This window comes from Epinephelus lanceolatus, chromosome 9 (assembly GCF_041903045.1).
Source record: "Epinephelus lanceolatus isolate andai-2023 chromosome 9, ASM4190304v1, whole genome shotgun sequence".
Taxonomy (NCBI): domain Eukaryota; kingdom Metazoa; phylum Chordata; class Actinopteri; order Perciformes; family Serranidae; genus Epinephelus; species Epinephelus lanceolatus.
Genome location: NC_135742.1, coordinates 3,901,341 through 3,928,260, shown reverse-complemented (window position 1 = coordinate 3,928,260; position 26,920 = coordinate 3,901,341). Strand labels below are relative to the sequence as shown.

Below are 26,920 nucleotides of genomic sequence, written 5' to 3'. Positions count from 1 at the left end.
TGTGTTTAACCAGAAACAGCCAAAACCACCAGACTCCATTCAAATAAACAGTATTTTATTGTTCGTCTTTTCACTGCTTCAACAGTCACCAACTCTGGTTTGAGTCAAGTAAACCCTTAATGCACCCAGTTAAATGTAAAAAGGAATTCCTTCCATTATGTCGTCAGACACTTAGAAGAATAATCTGAGGTGTTGGTGGCAAAAACAAGCACTTTTAGTGGATGTAAAATGTTGGTGCGAACCAGCCAAGAGTGGTTACATTGCAGCGCTCTGGCTTAATACTGGACCAAATTAAAGAAATTGTTGTTCCCGTTAGTCACTGAAATACAGAGACATGAGAAAACAGGGGTCAGGTTGAAAAATATCAGGCTTTCCCTTTAATTTGTTGTGGGGTTTTTTTGGCTTGAAAAATGTAGAAAGCCTCATGGCAACATCCATGGTACAGGACCTTTATTAAACCTTGCCATAACCCTGTGTCTCTAGGTTCTCTCTCTCTATGCATCTGATGTAAAACAATAAGTGTCTGTGAGAAATAAACAGAAACTATAAACAATGGTATTGTGCTGTAAGTGCTACCTGATGACAATAACCCAAAACTAATTCAGCTATATAAGTAGTGTAACAAGAAACCAATAGGCTGCTAGGCTCTGGTGGTTAATAATAACACCTGCTTCAAGAAACAGAACAGTAATTAAATATGTCACCATTTGTTTTAGTTGTCCTTTGTTTAATTGTCAGTATTTATTATGCCCTCATGCCAGCGTTTTCACAGACATGGATGTAATCTATTACTGCAGCCAGGCCTGGAATTTCATCATTTTAAGGGCAAGGCCACTTAGCCTTTCGTGTTGTCAATTTTTTTGAGGGCAGCAAGGCCATAAAATAAAACAATGATTTTAAGTCCACGTTCATAATGAATTTAAGGACTAATAAATAAAACAAGCTCAAGTAATAATGATGAGTATAATAAGTAATAATGAGATTTATTTAATAGTACTAATAAACCCAATGTGTTTTAAATATAGAACAACCAGATTCATGTATTTATAAGAAAACTATCTATCTACTATCACACACACACACACCTCACTTCCTGATACTTTCCTTACAGGTCAGTTACACAGGATATAGTTTTGTACAGTCCATGGCAGCAACAGTCATGTTTACAACAACAAAGTCACTATTTAAAACCCAATAATATCTCACTGGAATATAAATATTCCTCCTGACATCACAACACTGAGTGAAGAAAGTCACGTTATCTCAGCATGAAGACAAACATCAGTATCAGTCATTCATCCTGCTCTCTGCCCCTCCTCTACTGAGGACACTCACTGTCTGCAGGTCGCTGCTTTCAGGTACATGTTCAGATAAAGTGTTAGCCTACACACACACAGCTTTCATTTAGTTTGTCTTTAACACCTTGCTGTTAGCCTTGCGAGTGCGATGTGCTTGTGTTGACTGCGATCATGAATCATAATAGCGGTGAATGAGAGACCGTGGACAGAGCGGGTTGAAATATGGCTGTCTACATGCTGATCACATGTAGCTATTGATAAAGTATTGGCTTGGCTGGCAGAGGTTTTATCGCACTTACTCACAGTAACAAGCGTAGTTGTCGTTAACTAGAGTCATCTTGAAGTTATATTCCCTTCATCTGCACTGCAGCAGAACGATGATACATGAAACCGAAACTTTAAAAAGTAACGCTGATAATAGTGGAGCTTACTATACGGTGTTGATTAAACTTGCCTTGGGTTGTTTAATACCGGGTCTCAGTGCCAATCCCTGCCCGGGCGTTTGATGAAGTCTCCTGGTTGGCCGGTGATAGATTGGTGTCAAACTGTCGTTACAGTCTGTCCGAGCTCTTCATGCCAGGCTCGAATCAAACCCACCACTGGTGATGTACGCATCGTCTCATTTGAAGTTGCTCAGTAAGAGTCCAGAATGTCATCTCATTTTTTTTCTCAAAAGACGCAGGTGTCAAAGCCGTGTTGACAGGAAAGAGGCAGAGGAGAAAACCGCAAAATCACCTGGGGCAGTGTGGGCATGGCATCAAGGCCACTGTGGCCTTAGGGCAGATATCTTTTTCAAGGGCACAGGGCCAAATGAGGAGGCCACGAGAGCCATGGCCCTCGTGGCCCTTGTGAAATTCCTGCCCTGACTGCAGCTTGACTGGTACGCGGAGGCTTACAACCACAAGGTGGTAATTCTAGTTTTAGTTATCCATTATTTAAGAGAGACAACATCCACTATCAATCATTTACAAAAAAATATTTCATTGCTTGTGCCCTGTAGTTAACTCATAAATATATGGAATGGTAACACAGCAACACCATATCATAAAATCACAAGGTTAAAAACTAATCACCTGACTGAAGGCCTAACTTTTCACCAAAGTGCCTTGTAAAATCTTTATGGATGTTTTTTTTCTTTCTCTCTAACCAGTAAACACAGACCATCTGCAAAGTTGGTGCACAGGGGGAAGGGCAACTGTAAAACTTTTTAGGATGCTTTGATTTTATCTGTGTCAAAAACACACCAATTCAATGACATGGCCGATGGTATCAAATTATTTTAGTTAATCACAGATATATGTGTTTGTTAGGTGATGAGGAAATGATGCTGCAATACAGAAATGTCAAAAGATAAAACATAGACATAATGCTCATAATAAAGATGTGCTCACACCACACACACCACAGGCTAGTATGGTATTATAGTGATATAGCTGTTTTTTTATATTTATATTTGTGTTGCCTGTGGATATTCTCATTTATCCAGGTCATAGTTATCTCAAGGCAATTGAATCGAAAGCAACTGGACTTAGTTTTGTTTTAGAAGATGTTTCACCTCTTATCCAAGAGGCTTCATCAGTTGCCACTAAACAAACGCATGGCCCAACACAGAAGGGCTAACTCATCAGGGCAAAACTCAGCTGTCTATCTACACCTCAAGGAGAAAGCACACTCCTTTGAAGACAGCAGTGTGCACATTTTGGACAGGGAAGACAGATGGTTTGAAAGAGGTGTAAAAGAAGCCATCTATGTGAAATTGGAAAAACCATCTCTCAGTTGAGGAGGAGGTCTGCGATGCTGTCCTTTCATCCTTGCCCAGGAGACTTAACAGCTTAACCTCTAAAAACAATGGTTGTTCACAAATGGCCTCATGTGACTCCAACGACCACCTTTGCAGCAGGAGTTTCAACGACCGTCGTTGACACACCATTGGAGCACTAACGAACCAATGACATCATTGGCCTTGTGAAGACCTCCTCAGAGTTTAAATACCTGGGTTTTTCCACACCAGTTTGTCAGACTAGTTCCAGCCTAGTCTGACAAGCATGAACTGATGAAGCCTCTTGGATAAGAGGTGAAACGTCTTCTAAGACAAAACTAAGTCCAGTTGTGTTCGATTCAATTGCCTTGACATATATTTGTGTTGCATTAGTTGTTTAATGCATGTCATACCCCTCTGTCCTCAAGTTTCTTATATGTCCACACTGTCATCTCTCAGATAAAGACAAAATGCAAATAGAAAAATCTCTTTAAAAAACATATTAAAAGCTGTGAAACAGTCGGCTGTGATGTCAGACAGTAAATGATTGTGAGAAGTGAACAGAAGCTTCAAACACAATGACAGTGTCCTATGAGAACTACCTGATGACAATAACCCAAAACTAATTCAGCTATATAAGTAGTGTAAGAAGACACCAATAAGCTGCCAGGCTCTGGTGGTTAATACCCGCTTGATACCTGCTTCAAGGAACAAAACAGTAATTTAATATGTCACCATTCATTTAAGTTGTTCTTTATTTAACAGAATCAGTACCCATTATTAATAGCTTACACAAAATATTCAGTGCATATGCATTCCAATAAACACATACAGTTGTATTGTTCATTATTTTCTTTTTTAGTGCAAAAAAATCATTTAGATACAGAATGATAACAAATTTTAAGATGTTTGACACAGAACTGGATACTTAGCAAACTAAGCATGAACATTTGTTTCAGTAACCTCAAAAATGAAAAATAGGAAGAAAAATTCTACTCAAAAAATAGCAAAGTAGTCAGAAGAATCGTGGATATGGATTAAAGGTGGCTGATTTGACTCGAGCTCTAACGTTTTACCAAACTGCGTTGTTACATATGTTTTAATCATCTTTCTAACAAACACACAAAGAAACAGAGCATGACCACTTTACGTCACACTTTACCAGTGTAAGAATGTTTGTATCCAGCTCAGGACTCTAAATACAGAGCAGAACACTTCACATTCATCATTCCTTTTTGACTTTGCTTCCAGAAAACACTTTCCGCCACAAAAATTTAACTGCACAAATGAAAACAGCAAATACTAGCAAAACAACTGCCAGCAGAAACGCCATCACATCAACTGAGTGGTACTGGATCCAGGACATCTTGTACGACTCTGTCCTCAGATGTGCTGCTCCTTTGTGCCTCATGACAAACTCAATCCAGAACATGGCCCGGTCCAGTGGTTCCATGGGCTGGTCTCTCTGCAGGTTGGACAGCACCTTCATCTTCTCCCTGTAGGTTGGGTCATAGAGTACCTCCTTCAGCGCCTCCAGGAAGTTGTCTCTGTTCACAGTTGCAATGTCCAGGACTTTGGCCACACCTCTTACTTTCATCCTGGAGAAGTTGTCAGGCTGGTCGAACATGAGGGGCAGGCCGACCAGAGGGACACCATTGTAGATGGCCTCCTGTATTCCATTGGTGCCTCCATGGGTCACAAACACTCTGGTCTTGGGGTGACCCAGGAGGTCAGTTTGGGGCAGCCAGTCCAAGATCAAGGTGTTGTTGCCGAGGGTGGATGGTTTTTTGCCTTTGTTCCTCCAGAGCACCTTCTGAGGAAGCTGGGCGAAAGCTGCAGCAATTTCATCAGCAATGTCATCAGGAAGTTTTGCCACCAGGGTTCCCAATGTCATAACGATGACGCCATGCTCACCAGAGCTCTGGACAAAGTCCTCTAATTCTTTCGACAGGGGCTTGGAGGGTTTGCATTGAAAGCCTGACATATAGATGATGTTTGGCATTGTGGGTCGTGGGAACTCAAAGGTAAAATCATTCCTCATCAGCCAGATGTCTGCTGCCTGAAACAGCTCCATGTAGTGTACATCTTTACCAAAGTAACGATGAACAAATGGTTTGTAGCTCTGGTCTGTGACATACCAAACTTGAAAACATAAGAAGAAATAGCAAAAGACGTTCTTGACTCTCTCGGGAAAGGTCATCTTGTCAGTCAGCTCTGACAATGCTATTGGGACATAGGAGAGTGGGGAAGGTGCGATTACAGGATGGGCCTCACCTTGAATAGTCCACCTCACATTGAGGACAATTGGAAGACCCAGACGGTGAGCCAGAAACACCCCTGCACCAGCTGCAGGGTCTGTCAGAACCACATCATATTTGGCATCGCGGAAGCTCTGCATTAGTTTTGTATTTTCAAACATCCCCTCCACCATCTGAACCACCAGAACATGCATCTGATAGAACAATTCCACCATTTCATACTCCAGAGATATAAGAGTCCAAAGTGAAGCACCTGTCCGTCGTAGGTTCATCATTCTGGTTGCAAATGACTCCATGTGTCCCTCATTAAAACCAGCAGGCAATTCCACAGTGATGGACTTGTAGAACGGGGACTCCGGCTTGATGTACCAGCTGTCTGATGTCCTTACCACTGTGATTTCATGACCCCTTGAATGAAGCTCCTCAACGAGGACTTTCATGTTGATCCAGTGGCTTCCATCAAAGGGGAACACCAGGACTTTCCCTCCATTTACCAAGGGTGAAGAGCAGAGCAGCACCACAAGTGCCACCAAGATCGGTCGGTACATTTCTGAAAAAGATTCTGACAAGAGGTGTAAGGATATTAGATCTATCCTGCTCAACAAGTCTTAACATTTCTTGAGCTCAAGAGGATCCAAAAACCTAACAATTTAACATAAAGAACTGAAAATAGAGAACAGAGTTGTCTAATTTCAAATACGTCATAGTATAAGAAAGGTTTGTGCCAACTGTGAGCATCTCTATATTATGCACAGTTCTATGGTCCGCTGTAGTCTTTTCAACACAATCACCAAAATAAATGTCGGCATTGTACAGTTTGGAAAACCATGGATATGTTACATTTGTATGTTATTATGTAACTGAAGGCACAAAAAACACTTAGTTATGGCTAGGAAAAGATCATGTTTTGTCTTAAAATACCACTTTTTGTGGTGTTATCCTGGCAGGAAATGTGTCTGAAAATAACCGCTTTTCGTGCACCATCCTCGCGGGAAAAGCAACAGCAGACCACTAAAAACCACCCACACTTAAAGGTCTAGTGTGTGTGGATTTATTGGCATCTAGTCTTGAGGCTCCAGATTGCAACAACTGAAACTTCTAGCGTGTGCCAAGCGAAGGAGAGCTACAGAGGTTGATGCAAAAAAAGTGTGGCAAACTCTGTGGAGGAGGACCCACTCTGTATAGAGATATAAATGGCTCAATCTAAGGTAACGAAAACACAATGACTCTTAGTGAGATGATTAAACACTAATGAAAACATAGTTATGAATATCATATACCATTTCTGCCAATATATCTAAATTCTAGGGGTGGGAATCACCAGAGGATCCATAATGCAATATTATCACAATACTTAAGTCATGATACAATATTTTTACGATTTTAAATATGTTGCGATGTGCCGAGTATTGCGATAAAAATATTTTTTATATATTGCAATTTATCACCTTTTTCAACTGTAAATTACGTCCCCAAAAAACTTTGTCAACATCTGTTTTATCTAATAAGTTTTCAGACTATTCATCTCACTTCAGTCATTTTCTGCAGCAAAATTTATCTAGTGGACTGAAAAAACACCTGATTATATAATTCCAGTTTAAAGTTTACTTTGCATTTGTCATATAAATAATTTATCTAATAAAGAAATCAATATGTGGCACTGTGTGATGATATAGTATTGCCAAACAAAAATATCCCGATGCTATGCTGTATCGATTTTTTTCCCACCACACCTACTAAATTCTACACACTGGTCCTTTAAAAGCCACTGGAAAAACAGCAACAGGTTGCTAATACCAACCGGTTTTGTTGTTTGTCGGTCCTGAACAGTGGTCTGCAGCTTGACAGGCATCTCGCCTAGGTTTTACGCCATCCACCATCCTCTCAACCTCACTATGTCACTTTAGAAATGTTGATATGATACATTTGAAACATACAAATGTAAAGTATTTGTGGTTTGCAGAAATGTATAGCGGCAAGATTTTCTTCTGGCGACTGGGCTGTGATTGTGTTATTTTTGAAGGCAGAAAATACAACTTTGAGTGTTAAAATCCTAAGAAATTATAATATGATTGATACATAACAGGACAAAGATGGCAGCATACATTTTTGGCTGGATAAACTATGCATAAAATGTATTAATTTCATGAAATATTTGTTCCCAGTACGTCTCAAAAATAAGGATTGATACATAGTGGTTGGAGAATAAAGTTGTAATCATTATTATGATATGGATAACAATATTTTATAAGGTTTTTATTATGGTTCTGACTGTATAATGTATTTGTTTATGTAAAACACTGAGTCATCATGTTTGTATACTGTACAAAAATGGTCCTGTGTGTATACATTACTGTGTATACTGTATGTATTGTCCAGGATGCAAGTTGTTCATTATGTTTGCAGACTGGTGCCACACAACGATAGTCGCCAAAGTACATATGAAATAATCACATTTTTGAGAAGCAATGAATTGTGTTACTCAGTTATGCAGTACACAAGTCCAAACTCTTAAAATGCTTTATTAAACTTTTTCTTTTGCACATACAGCTTGCTCAAAATCATTATTTGTAGAACATGAATTAGTGGAACAAAAACATGTCAACATCATATTATTACTAAAAATTATAAATGGTATTAAATCATCACCCACCGCTAGTGACAAAAAATCACAAAATATATATGTCAGTTTTCATAAATCAAGCTAATTTAATTTTATTAAAGCCAGTACAGTGGTTAATGAGAATAGAAAAATGTTAAAGAACCCTCTCCGAGTAATTCCTCAAAACCATCCCTGGATGCAGACTAAAAGCTGTTGGCTTGACGAAAGGTCAAACTTTCCACCAGATAGTATTTAATTATTTACAGATTTTTGAGACATGCTGCTTACCAAACAACAGAACAGAACAGAACAGAAACATGAGGTCTTTGGCTGAGGTTGTTATGTGATATAAGGTAGTGTTTTGCACAGGATTTTGTGAGACTGCGGTCGGTGGACCTTGGACCCTTTAGAGGGCTCTGGTGGCATGCTCACCCAGAAGAAAATTTTGTACATTTTAAAGTGAAATGCATAAATCTGGTGAACTCTGGGGGGAAATTAAGAGGCTACAGATCTATGAAGAACTTTGTGGTCTTGTAAACTATTTTTGTACTTCAGTAAATCTGTCTCCACTAAAGTTGGAGACAGACACTGGCATAGCAAGGCAAAGTCTTGGAGAGAAAAGCACATGTTGTAATGTCGCTTGCAAAGCGATGAAATGTTTTCTTCCGCTTCCTTTTCTTTTGTGAGTACTGGCCCGAAACAGCAACTGTCTGATTATATTTACTGGCCCACTGGCCTGGGTCTGGCCCTTGGGCATTCCCTATTGTTGAACCTTGCATAAACACATTGGTTGTATGCATAGACGTCACCCACTGGCTTGTTGACTCACGTTTTGAAGCCTTCAATGTGGCATTTTGACTGTTGCCATCTTGGATTTTTGGGGCCAGATGTGACCATATTTGGACGAGGGGGTGAAGCTGTGGAGAAGCAATGGGTGGATCTGACTCATAGACTGTAGTTACTGTAGACGGTAGCTATATAAAAATGTACTGCCCGTACAGCTGTCATGAATGACGCATTTAGCTATTGAGAACAAAACCAGTTTTTGCACCAGGCTGTAAACATGCTCAATTCTGCTGTAAAGTCTGACATTTTAACAGGGGGGTCTATGGGTATTGACTCGCTTTTGGAGTCAGCCTCAAGTGGCCATTCAAGGAACTGCAGTATTCTTTATTTTTCTTGGTTGCTTGGTTGTATAGATTTGAATTGTGAGGACATAGCAAAGAACACAGCATTAGTCTTTAATGTTCTAATGACAAGTGCAACAATATGTACGGTTCATTATGAAACTCTGGTGAGCCACAGTCTAGGCAATTAATGGGAAACACTGTGAGGTTTGTGGATGTATACACACACACTTAGGTGTGCTGGGGTACCAGTGTCGGACTGTTTGCAGCCTGCTCAGGACTCTGAATACAGAGCAGAATAGTTTACTAATGTTTTTTTTTTTTTTTTACTGGATCCAGGGAATCTGACACAACCAACTTTAAGCACGTTTTTCATTCCTTTTTGACTTTGCTTCCAGAAAACACTCTTCGCCACAAAAATTTAACTGCACAAATGAAAACAGCAAATCCTAGCAAAACAACTGCCAGCAGAAACGCCACCACATCAACTGAGTGGTACTGGATCCAGGACATCTTGTACGACTCTGTCCTCAGATGTGCTGCTCCTTTGTGCCTCATGACAAACTCGATCCAGAACATGGCCCGGTCCAGTGGTTCCATGGGCTGGTCTCTCTGCAGGTTGGACAGCGCCTTCATCTTCTCCCTGTAGGTTGGGTCATAGAGTACCTCCTTCAGCGCCTCCAGGAAGTTGTCTCTGTTCACAGTTGCAATGTCCAGGACTTTGGCCACACCTCTTACTTTCATCCTGGAGAAGTTGTCAGGCTGGTCGAACATGAGGGGCAGGCCGACCAGAGGGACACCATGGTAGATGGCCTCCTGTATTCCATTGGTGCCTCCGTGGGCCACAAACACTCTGGTCTTGGGGTGACCCAGGAGGTCAGTTTGGGGCAGCCAGTCCAAGATCAAGGTGTTGTTGCCGAGGGTGGATGGTTTTTTGCCTTTGTGTCTCCAGAGCACCTTCTGAGGAAGCTGGGCGAAAGCTGCGGCAATTTCCTCAGCGATGTCATCAGGAAGTTTTGCCACCAGGGTTCCCAATGTCATAACGATGACGCCGTGCTCACCAGAGCTCTGGACAAAGTCCTCTAATTCTTTCGACAGGGGTTTGGAGGGTTTGCATTGAAAGCCTGACATATAGATGATGTTTGGCATTGTGGGTCGTGGGAACTCAAAGGTAAAATCATTCCTCATCAGCCAGATGTCTGCCGCCTGAAACAGCTCTATGTAGTGTACATCTTTACCAAAGTAACGATGAACAAATGGTTTGTAGTTTTGGTCTGTGACATACCAAATTTGAAAACAAGTGAAGAAATAGTAAAGGACGTTCTTGACTCTCTCAGTAAAGGTCATCTTGTCACTCAGCTCTGACCCTGGTATTGGGACATAGGAGAGCGGGGAAGGTGCAATTGCATGATGCCCATCACCTTGAATAGTCCACCTCACATTAAAGACTAGTGGAAGACCCAAACGATGAGCGAGAAGCACCCCTGGACCCAGCGCAGGGTCTGTCAAAACCAAATCATATTTGGCATCACGGAGGCTCTGCATCATTTTGGTATTCTCAAACATCTCCCCCGTCATTTGAATCAACTTCTTATGCATCTCATAGAACTGTTCCACCAGTTCATACTCCAGAGATATACGAGTCCAAAGTGAAGCACCATCCCGCCGCAAGTTGACCATTGTTTTTACAAATGATCCAAATTGTTCTTCATCAAAACCAGCGGGAGAATTTATTGTTATGGACTTGTAGAACGGGGAGTCTGGCTTGATGTACCAGCTGTCTGCTGGACGCATGACTGTGATTTCATGGCCTCTGGAGTGAAGCTCCTCAACAAGGACCTTCATGTTGATCCAGTGGCTTCCATCACAGGGGAACACCAGGACTTTCCCTCCATTTACCAAGGGTGAAGAGCAGAGCAGCACCACAAGTGCCGCTAAGATCAGTTGGTACATCTCTGAAAGAGATGTGAGAATGTTAGATCAATCCTGCTCAGCAAGGCCTTACAGTTCTTGAGTTTAAGAGTATGCATCACCCTAACTAACAGCTGAACAGATATCTCGAAGCTGGACTTGTAAATCTGGACGATGGACTCATTTGCAAACTATGTTTAATGCTTTACAAGACAATGATAAGACTTACCGTGTTGCAGAGGTCCTGAACCTTTTAATGATAAGATTATATTTTAAAAAATGATAGGACAAGAAGCACCATGCGGCTGCAGCTCTGTGTTCCATCTCAAATCTGCAATAAATAAAGTTTTAGATCTTCTCATTTTAGTCTAAGGATCCTCTGAGGATCATTTCGATGCTGCGGTAATTTGCGAAGTCTGGTAAATGGTTAGATAAAAAGAGAATATCTTCACAAAGTTTAGTTTTTTTAAGAGACAGCACACCCTGCCATCATCAAAACCTTTAACCAGAGTTTGTGAGTTGTCCAGCTCCCAGATGACCCACTAATCGATCCTTAGTAGAACTACAATTTGTTTTTTCAGGAGTACGGTCAGTAGAATTATTAACAGGAGTTAATAGTTCAAACAAACTTCAAAAGAACCAGAAATGTGCTCTGGGTATTGCATGTGTAAAGTGGCCTTTTTGTCACCTCAGATTCTTTAAAACTAATTTTGGTGGACATTTTAGAAGAAGTTGGTGACATTTGAGTTCCCATAAAAGTCACATTGTTCTTGTGTTTGTTTGAAAAAAGAAAGACCTGAGCTGATGTTAGTCAAAGGAGAAGAGGCACTTATCTAGTCAAGTATAAAGGGACGAATATCCTTCAAAATGGACATGGACAGCAGACATGCGCAGGATGGCATCTATGGTCTTAAAGTTTGGGCAGCATTTTGGACTTCCATTCAGAGGTCCACATGGACCTTTGTGGACATTGGCAGATAATGACACTTTTGTCATGTTGATCCCTGTGGCTATGCCAATAAGTATGCAAATATTTGATAGCTTATTACAAATTTAATTTCTTAGTTTAATCGATTAAGATGCAGACATAGTGCCTTCTTAGTTTTGCCAGTTGGGAGTAAGACTGTTGTGTGCCAGGCAAAATAGCACCAGTACACATGGTTATTGATATTAGCTGCTGTCAACTTCAGGAATATTTTGCACCCCTGAGATGAACAGATACCACCTACTCACAGTTGAGTGCAATGACTGTCAAGCATGCTAACTAAAAATTCCAGTAGTGCAGCCAAAACAAAGTGAATGCACGTAACTACAAGGGAAGGGATTTTCAGCAAACAGAGGCACCCTGCTCCTAAACTTACATAACATCCAGAATCCCAACAGCTCGATAACAGTCTCCTGATTACATAACCTCACAGAGAATTCCTGCTGCTAATTCTCAGGAGGTTTAGGAAAGCTTTTTGAACTTGGTATATGTTCTCAGGTTTCACAGCTTTGTGCACATGAACTTGTGTTGCTTGGTAATGATAGGTGTTGGACTATGAAAAGGGGAATCAATAGCAGCTGCCTTATGTATTTACAAGGTCAAAGGTCAGACAAGCCATCACACATGGTGCTAACAAGAATTAAGAACCACAGCAGTGAGAATAAAGTTTAGCTTTAGCTGCATAGAGTGCTGCAAACATTATAAAATTAATAATAATAATAATAATAATAATAATACACATTATAGCACATTTAAATTAAAAAGTAATCCATAACTCAATTTACATACTAGTAGAACTAATAATGTGACCTATTTTTGGCTATAATTAAAAATGAGTACAACGTTTTTTGTGAATTATAAAACTTTTGGAGACATTGGAGACCTGGGAGGTTTGAGCAATGCATGAAATAGTTCTCTGTAAAAGGAACAAAAACCACTCTGGTCCTGACACTTTCTGTAAACAGGAAACAAAATGAGGAAATGTTTTGGGTTGACAGGCATCTGTTTCCAAAATAATCCCTTAATGCTCTTGTTTTAATTACATAGAACATTTTGCTTTTGAGCCTGGCTCTTACTAAGACATCAGACACTTTGTTTTTAATCTGGTTCCCATATACATAGAATACTTTGTTTTATTTTTTATCTGGTTGTCATTATGTTTTCCTGTTGCAGTGAGTCTGCTCATCTAAACATCCAAACCTGGACTTTATTCTGTCTATGAGTTGAACTTTCAAAATACAGTGGTTGAGGAACTTGGCTTCAAAAAGTGAGTGTCAAAAAGTGTAGTCCTGCTTCTGTTGAACATGTCAACAGGAAACATCTGGAAGCCGCTAGACTTTGAGACCATAGCATCCATCTGCAGGTTCTCAGGATTTACATGAACGCTCTATGCATGCACTATACATCATAGTTATACGTCATACAACATAAAACACAAAAATAACTGTTAAAATCAGTAAAATTGTAGCTTTAAACCCACATCCCACCAGCCTTATCCCAATCTTAGCCTGTGAAACTCCCACACTGGTCTTGATTGTTTGATCCAAAGACTTACCGGGAGCAGCCAGGTCAACAGATTTCACCTGTCAGCACCAGCTTGTTGTCTGCACATCCAGCCTCCCTCACAGCAAATGGCTCTCTGACTGACTGTCGTCCGGCTCCAATGGTTAAAGCAGCTCAGAGGGTGTTGGCTCTGAGTAGGAGTAAAGTTCAGGGTGTATGTAGTATGAAGCAGCAGCAACAGTAGATTGGCTAAATAGGGGAAGAACTGGCTCAATGAGAATCTCCAGTAGTAAACTTAGACCTTGACCATAAGATGTAGTAATGAGATAGGACTGATCTGTGGTGGCAGGTTACTGTGGAACAATAGTAAATTAATTTGATGGGATTTGGTGAGATTTATTTTGTTTGTTTTATTCCTTATTAAATCACATTTTCTTGTTTTTTGTCCTTTCTTTAAAACACTATACATTTTTGGAGCAAGTCTTTATTTCAGTGAGATCGTGATGTATTCATGATTAAAGAAATTGATTATTAAAATCACAGAGGCAGCAGCATTAAACATTAAATTGTACACGTGAAATGAAGAAAAAACTGTGAAAAAAGAGGAAACAAGACACATTGGACATGATTAAAATAAAAGATGGCAAAATTTTAAATATATACAAAAAAATGTAAGTATGGAGTGAAAGCAGTCAAATTAAATCACTGCGGCTGCATCAGTGTGCATGACATAATGTTAAGGTCATCACGGTGTAACCAGGCAGTGTGCTTTAACATGAACTCCATAACCTTGTTTACAGACTTTGGCACAATCGATATGACAAATGAGTTTCGCAATAGAACGCATGTTACACAGAAGCTGAGGTGAAGGACCAGAGTCCAACTCACTTGATTGATACTCCAGCTTCATCTAACGGGTGTGTCTGTGATATCTTTATGCTTCTGTGTTGGTGATAGACGTGGATGCATTATGCTTTCAGGTTGTCCGTACGTCTGTTCCATTCTCGTAAATGCAATATCTCAACTACGCCTTTCAAAATTGGCACAAACGTCAACTTTGACTCCAAGATGAAATGATCAGATTTACATGGTCATGGGTCAAAGGTCAAGGTGAATGTGACTTGCTGCATCCTATTCTTGTGAACATAATATTTCAAGAAGGTCTCAAGGGAATATCTTCAAATTTGGCACAAACGTCCACCTGGACTCAAGGATGAATTGATTAGAATTTGGTGATCAAAGGTCAAGGTCATTGTGAACTTGCATCCGTCTCATTCTGGTAAATGTGATATCTCAAAAAAGCCTTGAGGGAATTTCTTCAGATTTGGCACAAACGTCCACCTAGACTCAATGATGAACTCATTCGATTTTAGTGGCGAAAGGACAAGGTCACTGTGACCTCAAAAAACTTATTTTTGGCCCTAAAGAATTATTCACTTATTACAACAAAATTTCATGTATGTCTAACAGGATAAAATGATGAAGTGATGACATTTTATATCCAAAAGGTCAAATATCAGCTTCACTGTGACATCATCATGTTCTGCATAAAACACTTTTCTGTCCATTACGCTTCGTTATATCTCAGGAACAGAAGAGGAGACTTTTTGTCAGATACTGAGTTAGTGAGTCTAATCTTGAAACTGTGCGGATTGTGATTGCTGGTTGAAGATGTGTGTGAAGCGTCCGTGTTTTAGATTTTGTAGCTTCTTTGCAGCAACATCCATATTTGAAGCATTGTCAACTGACCCCGGCAACATTTGAGTCTGGGCAGACACAGATGTAAACTGCAACTTGACTGGTTTGTGGAGGCAGAACAACAGTGAGGTGATAATTTTAGTTTTGATAGTCTGTAAACGAACAAGTAACAAGTATTCTGTGTATTCAGAGCCTGATATATCTTCTCCCTCTGTGCTGTAGAGCTCCACTGTTGGCCAAAAATTATTAAAATCACATCAGTGAGCTACACTGCCACACTGGGTGACATGCTCCTTCACTACCATGTACACACACACTGTAGTTTAGTTTGACTCAGTCTCACACTTACTGTCCTGCTGCCATAGATACTCATAAAAGCACTAAATGTGGATTAATCCACCGCTGAAAATAGTCCCCAACAAATGCATTATTTTCTGTTTGATAAAAATTTCAGCAAGCAGATAATTTTTAGAAGAAAATTAATCTAGAATTCTGTGAGCTTAGGCAAAAATATTTATGTCTTAATGGGTCTGTATGCAACATTCAGAGCAGAAATATATCAGCATATAGTGTGTGTGTTTCCATCAGAGCTTCTCTGTTATTTGTTGTGAGAGATGGTCCGACCGTGTGCGCAAGTGTGTGCACGTGAGTCTTGGCACTGGCTAGCTGTTTGCTGCTGCTCTGCACTGCGCTCTATGATGGTTAGCGCTGATATCTGGACGGCGACGAAACAGAGGCATAGTCTTCATCCTCATTTACCCCCACTGACACTGTTAGCTCTGACAGTAGTGTTGCCATTGTTAGCACTGTTTATGCTGTTAGCACATGGGTGTAAGTGGTTAATTTCTATGAAAGTTGCTCAGTGACACACAACGCCAGAAACATTCAATATATAAAATTACCCGGGTTTTAGGAGCTGCTTCCGCACTGTGTGGCCTATAGAGCAGGTGCATAAGAGACCTCCGGCTCTGCTAACTTGAATGGGGATAAAATTATTTAATCGTGTGGTTCTTTTAGACTTTGTGTGTTGTGTTATCAGTCGGAACTGATTAAATCCTGATAGTAAAACGAGTCATTTCATGGTTGTTGCTACACTCAAAAAAATCCAGCCACTGATATACAGACATCTCTTTCACAATGTAAGTCTAAGGGAAAGAGTCTTTTCAGGCCCAGTGGCATCACATGATCAGCTCAGAAGTTTAATTCCACTGTTTGGCCGACACAAAAATTGGCTTGAAAGCCTGGCACACTGGGTCTGTGTTAGCACCATTAGCTGCTAGCCACTGGCTCAGCCACTTCCATTGTCAGTCTGAATCAGACTCTGAGTCATAGATACGCTCTGAATACAGTGTAGCGCCCCTTTAACTAAGAACCAGTGGATATTTTTTATCTGCCTTTCTTGAAAGCTGACTAATATCTTCATCATTTCATCACTTCATCATCAGTAAAAGTGGACTGAAAAACATTGTTGCCAGCGTTCATAAATAATTGTCTTTTCCCTCTCTTCTTCCATCTCCAGCACCACAGTCCAGAAGCCCTAGCAGTAGTCGAGCAACCAGCGTGGCTCCATCCCCGTCCCTCTCCAGGCGCTCGGATACCGCCCGACGCCTGCCCTCTCCCAGCAGCACCCTCCACAGACAGTGTGACGACAGACCCCAGCCACATCTGAACCACGACTCCCCATCATCTGATGCAGGTGGGAGCTGCTACACGGAGCTGTATCCCGGCCCCCAGAGCTATGTTGAGAGGCTGTGGGCGGAGGAAGGGTCAGTGGGCGTAGATCCACTAAGGTCGGAGGACGGGAACGTGTACTTCTCGCCTGTGGTGGAGACGGAATCATCATTCAAACCAAGCAGGTACCAGTCGTCGCTGATGCCCAAGGAGAATAAGCCTTTGGAGGTGGCCATCCTGCGGAGGGTGAAGGAGCTGCTGGCTGAGGTCGACCCCAGGACAGCGGCCAAACATATCACCAAGGCTGACTGCATGGTACGAGTTAAAACTGCTCTAATCAATACTTCTACGTCAACAGTGGTTAGAATGACCATTTATAATATACAAAGGGGTCGCTCGTTGTGTTATCACCAGTGATCCTCCTTAACTCTACAGAACCTTTCTGCTCCTTATGGCCCACAACACAACTGCTTTGATTCAGTTCACAGCTTTTATCATTTCCAGGCAGCTGTTTTTAGGGAAGTACTCTGATAAACCTGCTGTGCTCAGCAAGAAACAACAGACAGACCCAGTTAGAGACCAGCTGGTGAACAAAGTGGAACATTCAGCAGCTAAAGGGACAGATGTTTCTTTTGGGAGTTGGTGGAGAACAAATCAGTGCTTAAAGAAGAGTGAATATTGGAGTTACATTCATCAGCAGGCCACAAACACTACTTTAGATTAATGCTTATGTTGCTCTGTATCTGCTGCATGTGTCGATTGGGAACTGTTTGCTTTAACCAGAAGATGATAATGTGACAATGTAGTGTTTAAATGCACATTTTAATTCAGAATTTACAAAGGTTTTCTGTACACAGAATAAATTATAACACATGATGAGGTTCTTAGACAAACAAGGACATGTCAGAGCGTATTGTCTTGCTCATACAGTTACCAGTAACTGAGGCCGTGTCTACACGTATACAGACATTTGTGAAAACAGATATTTTCCCTGTCTGTTTTAAAAAATATATCTGTTCACATGACTTTTATTTTATACACTTGAACGCAAAAACAACTCCAAACACTCACCAGCGTCTTTAGCAGTCTCCCCTCGCCACAAAAGCACTCAAGTGTACAGGCTAACGTTACTTTTTTCCTAAACAGTTAGTGGAGATCTCATCACTGTCAATTCCCATTCAGTTTAAGGATGAAGGAGCTCACTCAACGATAAGAGTGATGCTCTGGAGATTTGAAAGATTTTAACAGTCTCACTCTGGAAAGTGTCCCACTGTCAGCTGGTTCCAAAACCGCAGTTTCTGGCAGACTTAAATTATCGACACCGAGGTGAAGCAAAGACATTGGTTACAGCAGTTGGCTTCATTCGTCCTTCAAGTGGTGCAGAAATACTAAGTTTAAGTATAAAGTATAAACCCTTCCCGCCAAAATGAGTGCATGTACACGGGTTTTTTTAAACACAGGTAAATTCGCTAAAAATAGGCACACACCCCTTTGCCAGCTCTGCAGCAGACGAGTATGATTTTCTGTGTGTTTTTTTTTTTTTGATGGCTTATGTTTGACATCACAGACAGTTGTGGGCGGAGAACAGCTTAGTAAACAGCAGAAAGCAGCATGGAGGCCTGTGAAAACCTTTTTATGGGCCCGTCCCAATACCCCCCCTTAGCCCTACCCCCTGGCCCTACCCCTACATTTGCGCATTCACGCGAGGGGTAGTGGGTATGAAACTAGCCCTTGGAAGCGAGGGATTTAAGTTTAAGTTTATTTACTTTATTAATCCCTCTGAGGGGAAATTCAATGTTTTCACTCTTGCTTGTCAATTACACACAGGTCCAAAAGACACACACATGCACAAACAGGACCTATACATGCACAAAGTGGAGAGATTTCAGAGTGAGGGGGCTGCCTGAGTGGTTGGGGGGGTTCGGTGCCTTGCTCAAGGGCACCTCGGCAGTGCCCAGGAGGTGAACTAGCACCTCTCCAGCCACCAGTCCACGCTCCATATTTTGGTCCGGACGGGGACTTGAACAGGCGACCCTCCGGTTCCCAACCCAAGTCCCTATGGACTTTTCTACTGCCGGATGCTGACTTGCCAGCGAGGGGTAGACGTCGCCATGGCTACCACCGAGCAAAAGACGGGGAAAAAAGTTCATACATAGCTAACGTTACCGTTGTCAAGTTGCTTGTTAGCTAGCTCTGGTGTCTGTCATCTGTCCTGTTCTGCAAAATTGTCGGACTTTTCACATTACGATAACACGCCAGCTAGTGTAACTATGCTGCCTCGTAATGTTAGCTGGTTAGCTAGCTAGCAGAAGTCCCCTGTCATCTGTCGTTCATCAAACGAAGCATGATGAATGCGGCAAACGCGATCGGTAGGATGAATGAGACTCCATTGTAGATGCCGGTTGGAAATGTAGATGGCTCGCAGCTTCCTGTTTAAAATAGTTACGTATGTGTGAACATAACCAACGCGGTGACATAGTGAGTGGTGTCCCAGTTCCTAGGGAAACATTTGTACCCCTACCCCTCGTTGCTTCATTTTGAGGACCAAGAGGTAGTAGGCAAGGGGGGGCAGTGGCGATTTCTCTAAGACTGCAAGGGAAGCTCAGCTTCCCCTAAAATGTCAAAAAATAAGTGGTCAAATATGTACTCTTGTGTTTTCATGTCATTGACTAAATATGCGCTAGAACGCGTTCAACTTTTGTTCAGAATCAGCTACTGATCACAGGTCACTGACGAGACTTTCTTCCCATTCATTCCCGTAGCGTCACAGTGCATTAAACAGTGGAAGCTCAGCGTCCAAAGACTTCAATGGGGAAGCATAGAGTGGGTTGTTCCACTGCAGCGAAACTAGACAGTCATTGGATAAATGCTCGGTTTTGTCCCGCCCATCGGACGCTCAGCGTCTCTGGGGGTCTATGGGGCAGTGGGCTGGCCTCGGCTGGCCTGGATGCTGGGCTTCTGCATGATGATTGGATGATCTGTCTGAGGCTGAATCCTTTTTTGATTGACAGCGAAATGAGCGAATCAGCGATCTTGAAATATAAAGCACCACCGGAGCATTTTTCAAGTTTCATTCCGTTGTCCCGAGTTGATCTGGAGACTTTCAGTCCTCTTAGTGACTTTTTCTTTGTTAAAAACGACTAGCGACAAATCTAGCATCTTTTTCTGGTGTTATTGGAGACTGTACTCGTGTTTGGAGACTCTGACTTCTGTCGCTCTGCAGTTACTGTCCCCAACGAGCAGCGGGTGCTGCTGTGAGTCCCTCCATCGTCCCAAAGCACACACAGGCGGCCACACTAGCCTGGTGCAACAGCCCCAGCGAGTGAGCGAGCGAGCTAGCCAGCTGCACATAATGGCAGACAATTTGAACATTGTCGACTGGATTTTGGCGATACCATAGATAGTCCTCCTTACGAGGAGAAACTTAGAGTTAAACAGCAGGGCAGATCAACGCCTCAGATTGATTTGGTGCAAAGGGTGGGGAAAAGTAATCTTTGAGGTGTGTGTTGCTGTGGTTCTATGGCATGAGTGTGGTTGAAAAACAGCTTCAATTAAATGCTCCTTTTGTAAGTTACTGCCTCGCCACAATATGACAACTATTATGATGTAAACTAAAAGTGAGCTTCCCCTGTTTGAAAGACCAGCAGCCGCCACTGGAGGGGGGGTATTGGGATTGGGCCTATATCTCTTAGTCAAGCTTTTCAAACTCGGTGCAGACTAATTTGGATCGATGTTTGAGCGCTGCTTGAGTGGAGACAAATGGAATTTTGTGGCAGCGTGTCATTGTATCTCACAGGTAAGAGGTTTGAAATTAGAGCGTTCACCCAGGTGTTGTATTTCCATCAATGCCACTTGGAGCTGGAGAAGATAAGTACCCGTGACTACTGCATTCAACCAGGGTGTGAATGTCGATTGTGACCTGAAAAGCCAAATGTTAGCGCGTGTGTGGGTTTTTTGTGCAGTGGAAAAGGGGCTGTAGTCATTAGACCAAACAGGTAGTCGGCCATTGTTGTTGTCGTTTCTAATGTCTGGTCATTACACAAAGCAACAATGGCCGTGCTTGAATTTAGGAGATGACATCAGTATATAAAACGTTCCACAAAAATAAACAGTTACATGAGTTTAATAAAAAAAAGTGCTTTAGAAGGCACTTTTAAAAAAATCCCCATTTCGGTGACCTAAAACTGTGCGTGTGGACAAGATGTCGAAACACAGAGGAAAATATCTGTGTACGTGTAGACAGGGCCAAAGAAAACAAAAATTAAACACACCACACATGACGTTGACAGATACTGTGCATTACATCACCCATCAAATACAAACAATCACGTGTCTGTGTTTCCCAGGTGGCCAGAATTCTGGAGGTGACTCCGGAGGTGCAAAGGATGATGGGAGTCAGTTCTGGCATGGAGCTGCTCACGTTGCCACATGGCCAACAGCTGAGACTGGACCTGCTGGAGAGGTGAGAGAGGATTCAGAAACCCAGGAGCCTCCAACTAACAAATATACAAACAATCCACACGCGATCCGACAGAGTGGTGTTTCTTTGGCCGAGTACACAAAGGGAGGCTGGCAGAGAGCAAATTCATTTAAGCCTTTTGTTAAAGTACTTACTCATAGAGATAACATCGAGATAACAGCTGCAGCTGCTATAATCTGCTGGCGGTCACACCTGTCATTTAACAAGCAAAAGTGACAGCACAGGAAGAAAAAGAAGAGAAACCTTCTACCTGTTTTGTAAATTCAACTTTAATTTGACAAAACACTGAAAACACAGGAAGTTGTACAGTAGTTTTTATTGGTTCATGGATCTTTATTAGGTGTCAAAACTTGCTCATACTATGTGTAATAATAAGAATAAGAAACCATATTTATACAGCACCTTTCATACAAAAAATGCAGCTTTACAATAAGGGCGTTATAAGCACTGAGTGCTTCACATGAAAATAGACATAGTGGACATAAAACTGACAAACAGGGAAATTGAATATAACATGACATTTAAAAACAGTTGAAAACATGTATTAACTGATTCTACAATTTTCATTTAAAATCGGTGGTGATTTGAGATCCTATCAATCGAAATAATAATAATAATAATAATAATAATAATAATAAATTTTATTTGTTGGCGCCTTTCTGAGCACCCAAGGACACCTTACAATAAAAACATACAAAAATACCAATAATACTACATTAAAAATAGATAAAATACATGACAGAAAATTAAACCGGATAGGCAAGTCTGAACAGATGGGTTTTAAGCTGTGATTTAAATTGTCTAATGGAGTCAATCTGACGGATATGGGGGGGCAGAGAGTTCCAGAGTCTGGGTGCAGAGCAGCTGAAGGCTCTAGCACCCATAGTGGTCAGTTTGAAATTAGGGACAGACAGAAGAGCAGCTGAGGAGGAGCGTAGAGCACGGGTGGGAGTGTAAGGGTGGAGAAGGTCTGACAGGTATTGGGGGGCCAGGTTATGGAGAGCTTTGAATGTGAGGAGAAGGACTTTATATTGGATTCGCTGATGGACAGGTAACCAGTGGAGCTGAATGAGGATGGGGGTGATGTGGTCGGTGGATTTGGTACAGGTGATGATTCTGGCGGCAGAGTTCTGGATGATTTGGAGACGATGGAGAAGTTTGTTGGGGAGACCAGTGAGAATTGAGTTGCAGTAATCGATACGTGAAGTGACAAGTGCATGGACCAGGACCTGGGTGTTGTGTTGGGTGAGAGATGCACGGAGTCTGGAGATGTTACGTAAGTGCATGAAGGCAGTACGGGTAATGTTACTGATGTGGGGGGAAAAAGAAAGAACACTGTCCAATATGACACCGAGGCTTTTGACTTGGGAGGAGATATGGACCGGGTGACCGTCGATGGAAAAATTGAAGGGATGATTGGTGAGAGTGTGGACCTTGTGCCAACGAGAAGGACTTCGCTTTTATTTCCATTTAGCTTGAGAAAGTTGTTTGTCATCCAGATGTTGATGGCCTGGAGACAGTCAGTGAGAGCAGGGGGGGGAGGGAGGTGCTTGGTTTAGTGGAGATGTAAAGTTGTGTGTCATCGGCATAACAGTGAAAATGAATTCCAAAGTGACGGAGGATGTCACCAAGGGGGAGGATGTATATAATGAATAGAAGATAGAATAGAATAGAAATCTCACCTTGTGTCACCTTTGTGGCCTCTGACGTCATTAACAATCAGCACCTATAATTCCCAACGAGCACAGACTCACCAACAGACACTGATTAACCGAATGTCTTCTCAAAAGTTAACCTCGCTTAACAAGGGATTTAGCAATGTAGCTAATTCAGGGCCAGGACCGAGCCAGTGCAGAGCAGCTCAGACTGACCTGATGTGCTCTCTCATCTTGGATCTGGTTAATAGCTGAGCTGCTGAGTTGTGAGTGAGCTGAAGTCTCTAGGAGTTTTTCCGGAGGCCAGTAAAAAGTGCGTTACAGTAGTCGACTCGACTACTCGGCTTGAAATAAAGGCATGAATCAATTTCTCTGCATCTTTTTTATTTAGAAATGGTCGTATCTTAGCTGTGTGTCAGAGGTGGAAAAAAGATGTTCTCGTCACCTTGTGTACTCATGATAACATGCGTAACGTTGGCTTCTAAGCATAGTTATGATGACATGTTAAATATTAGCAGGCTGACCTGACAAAGTACAGCTTAGAATGATGGAAACTGAGTGAAGGTGTAAAACTGAGGGTGAGCAGAGGATGAACTCTTTGCTTTAAGTAACAACATGACCCTTTCCTCTGGTGTCACCTTCAATTTTAACCATAGGTAAGGCGCAAAATGTAAAGTTTGTCCCAAGACCATAAGAGTTGTTTCCATTTTTTATTCATCCAATACTTTGGCTTTCTTAGTCATTCTCCTCATGGCTGATTTGTGCCAATATGACAATGTGATTGTGATATGAACTCCTCTCTCCTGCAGATTCCAAACCATGGCCATCATGTTGGCCATGGATGTGTTGGGCTGCACAGGGACGACAGAGGAGAGGGCCGGCCTGCTGCACAAAATCATCCAAATCGCAGCTGAGCTCAAGAGCACCATGGGCAACATGTTCGGCTTTGCAGCCGTCATGAGAGCTTTAGAGCTGCCGCAGGTAAACATGCATCACAGAGGCCGGAGTTATACTGATGAGATGATATTGGGGGTATTTTTGCCACTATTGATAGAGACAGACAGAGGGACGTGCGACAGAGGGACGTGCATAAGATGTCCCCAGCTGAACTTGGAACAAAGTTATAGTTGAGAGATTAACTTTGTGTCTGATGATGACATTGATGCAGTAGTCAGTGATCTGTTATAAACCCTGCAGTATGACCCCTCACCCAGTGCACATAAAACACAATAAAGCACATTTACAATACTGCAGGATTACCATATTTATTAAGACTGGTGGTATAAAACTACAATAACAGAGAATGGGCACGGATGCTAACTGGTTCATTTAACTGGTTCATGAAGGCATACAACCGCGAGGTGGTAATTCTAGTTTTCAGTTTATTCAATGTAAGAATAAACAGCTTTTAAAATTAAAATCCAAGAAAATATAAAGAATACCAAAACTAAAACCCCTCTCTTACAGGTTAGTTGAGAATAAACGTCACATCCAATGTCTGTATCTGTATTTAAAACCATTTCTGTTTGGCTTTAGTGGTGATGTTTTTCTGCCTCCCAGGTGTCCCGGCTGGAGCAGACCTGGACGGCGTTACGGCAGCGACACACAGAGGGCGCTATCCTCTATGAGAAAACGCTGAGGCCGTTCATGAAGAGTCTGAACGACGGGAGAGGTGGGGGTCGTCCTACACGTTCCCTTTGTCGAGCACTCATTCGTTTTGATCAAACACCCTGACTCTTGTCTGCATGTCTCTCTCCTCCAGAAAGCTGTCCACTGTCCAGCACCACCTTCCCACACGTCCTACCCCTCCTGTCTCTGCTGGAGAAGAGCGTGGCGGTTGGTGAGGGGACAGAGCCGTGGGAGACGGTGGAAGTCGGTGTGGACGTGGTCATGTTCCACCTGGGGGCGGCCAGGACCATCGCTCAGCTGGGAGGCATCTACCGCTCCAACGCTGAGAGCAAACTACAAGGTAAGAGAGGGGAAAACATGTTTGGTGAGTTTGCTGTATCAAATATTTTCCAGATACTTAAAGTATTTGAAACTTAATGACTTTGGCGCCCCCAGTGCTGGCATTGAAAAAAGAGTCTGCAGGGACACTAGTCTCGCCACCAGACAATCAGAGATCTCCGCCTTCTGATAGTCTGGGGACACTCCTTTCTAAAGTGTGTTTAACACACCGGCAAAAACGGCCGGCAACAAAGCAACGCCTCTTGCATTTTTGAAAAGGACACGCCTTCTCGGAAATGTGATGTGATTTCCTAAAACTGAATAAATACCACACATAGCAACACAAAACTGCTTTGCTAGCTCAATCATGTTGTAACTAAGATATCCGCTGGAAAAGATATTTTTTTCACGCACCATTTAATCAGTTATTACCTATTACAGACACTGTTAATGGCTAAGAAATAGTAATGTTTGTTCAATCATTGTGTTTATAGACTTTACAAACATCGGATTAGTCTAAACAGTGATACCGTGATGTGAAAAATGTGATATATAGGCTATATATATATATATATATATATATATATATATATATATATATATATATATATATATATATATATATATATATAGCTAAAAGCTCTGCTGGTTTTCTACCCGGAAGTATTTGTAAACAACAAGGCGATTCCCTCTATAGTCCGGCCGGACGGATGAGTCATGGCCTTGTAAAAGATTATGTTTGTTTCTTTTAGTTGGCGAGAATGTGTCGCCGCAAACGCGACAAACATCCACTAACTTTGACGGCATTTTCTGCGAGCGCGGCTGAGCCATTTTGTACCGCTACACGTGTTTCTAGTCGGACAATTCTGAAATTGTATCCGCCCATCTAAACACAAAATCAGGGAGAAAGTCATCAGTCTTTAGTTAAGCAAAGCGTCTAAAGACTGACTTGTGAGTCTAGCAGGGACACTAGTGTTTTCAGCTGACGTAACTGTCTTTCAGAGGCTGTAGCAGGTTGAGTTTTATGTGTATGGATACCCACGAGACTCGCCTTTACAGACATCCCCATTTTATGCTAGTCACATGCAGTTTTAGCAAAACCCACAGCGATTTCCTGATGCAGTACAAATTTGTTATTTTCACCTGTTGTATTTGAATATTTATGCACACTGGGTCCCTTAAAGGTTTTGGAATAGCTTAAACTGGGTATGACTGAACCTGAGACTCTTGGAGATTCAATGAGCCCATGGAATTTGGCACAAACATCCCCCTGGACTCCATGATGAACTGATTTAATGTTGGCGGTTAAAGATCAAAGGTCAAGGTCACTGTGATGTGATGTCTGTCTCATCCTTGTAAACACAATATCAACAAAAACACCTTGAGGCAAATTCTTTAAATTTGGCACAAACATTCACTTGAACTCAAGGGTGGACTGATTAGATCTTGGTGGTCAAAGGTCAAGGTCACTGAGACCCCATCCGTCACATTCTTGTGAACGCGATCTCAAGAATACTTTAAGAGAATTTTCAAAGAATTTGGCACAAACGTCCATTTTGACTCAAGAATAAACTGATTAGGTTTTGGTGGTCAAAGGTCAAGGTCTCTGTGACCTTGTGTCTGTTCCATTCTCATGAATGCCTCAGAAAGGCCTTGAGGAAATTTCATTAAATTGGCACGAATGTCCACTTGGGCTTAAGAACGAATTATTTTGAATTTGGTAGCCAAAGGTCACTGTGAATTCACAAAACATGTTTTTGGCCATATGCTTATCATGACAACATTTCACACAAATGTTAAAATGATCAGGTGACATGTTGTTCATTACTCAGCATCACATCTCAGGAACAGAAGGGGAGACATTTGGTCTGATACTGAATTTGTGACACTAATCTTGGGTGTCCACTTTCAAACTGCGCTGATTGTATCTTCTGTGCTGTCGGGAGAAAGATGTGTATGAAGCATCCATGTTTTCACAGACATATGAAACTGTAAGAGAAACTAGACTGGTTTGCCAAGCAATACA

General features: G+C 41.8%; 1 protein-coding gene and 2 pseudogenes across 4 annotated transcripts in view; 1 reads left to right on the top strand and 2 right to left on the bottom strand.

Annotated features, from left to right (window-relative positions):
- Positions 1–26,920, top strand: part of sh2d3cb (SH2 domain containing 3Cb) — a 60,292-nt gene that overhangs the window by 29,145 nt on the left and 4,227 nt on the right. For both annotated transcript variants that reach the window (XM_033619808.2, XM_033619809.2), the window contains 5 exons: positions 16,661–17,127; positions 21,159–21,274; positions 23,757–23,928; positions 24,508–24,619; positions 24,710–24,916. In XM_033619808.2, coding sequence (XP_033475699.1) covers positions 16,661–17,127; positions 21,159–21,274; positions 23,757–23,928; positions 24,508–24,619; positions 24,710–24,916 — 1,074 coding nt within the window. The remainder of the gene's footprint in view (positions 1–16,660; positions 17,128–21,158; positions 21,275–23,756; positions 23,929–24,507; positions 24,620–24,709; positions 24,917–26,920) is intronic.
- Positions 3,795–13,634, bottom strand: LOC117252720 (UDP-glucuronosyltransferase 2A2 pseudogene; annotated as a pseudogene). The gene is made up of 2 exons (XR_013492107.1): positions 13,496–13,634; positions 3,795–5,877 (listed from the first exon to the last, which is right to left on the bottom strand). The product of XR_013492107.1 is annotated as a UDP-glucuronosyltransferase 2A2 pseudogene (transcript).
- On the bottom strand, positions 7,822–13,633 carry LOC117252719 (UDP-glucuronosyltransferase 2A2 pseudogene; annotated as a pseudogene). Its single transcript, XR_013492106.1, has 2 exons — positions 13,496–13,633; positions 7,822–10,999 (listed from the first exon to the last, which is right to left on the bottom strand). The product of XR_013492106.1 is annotated as a UDP-glucuronosyltransferase 2A2 pseudogene (transcript).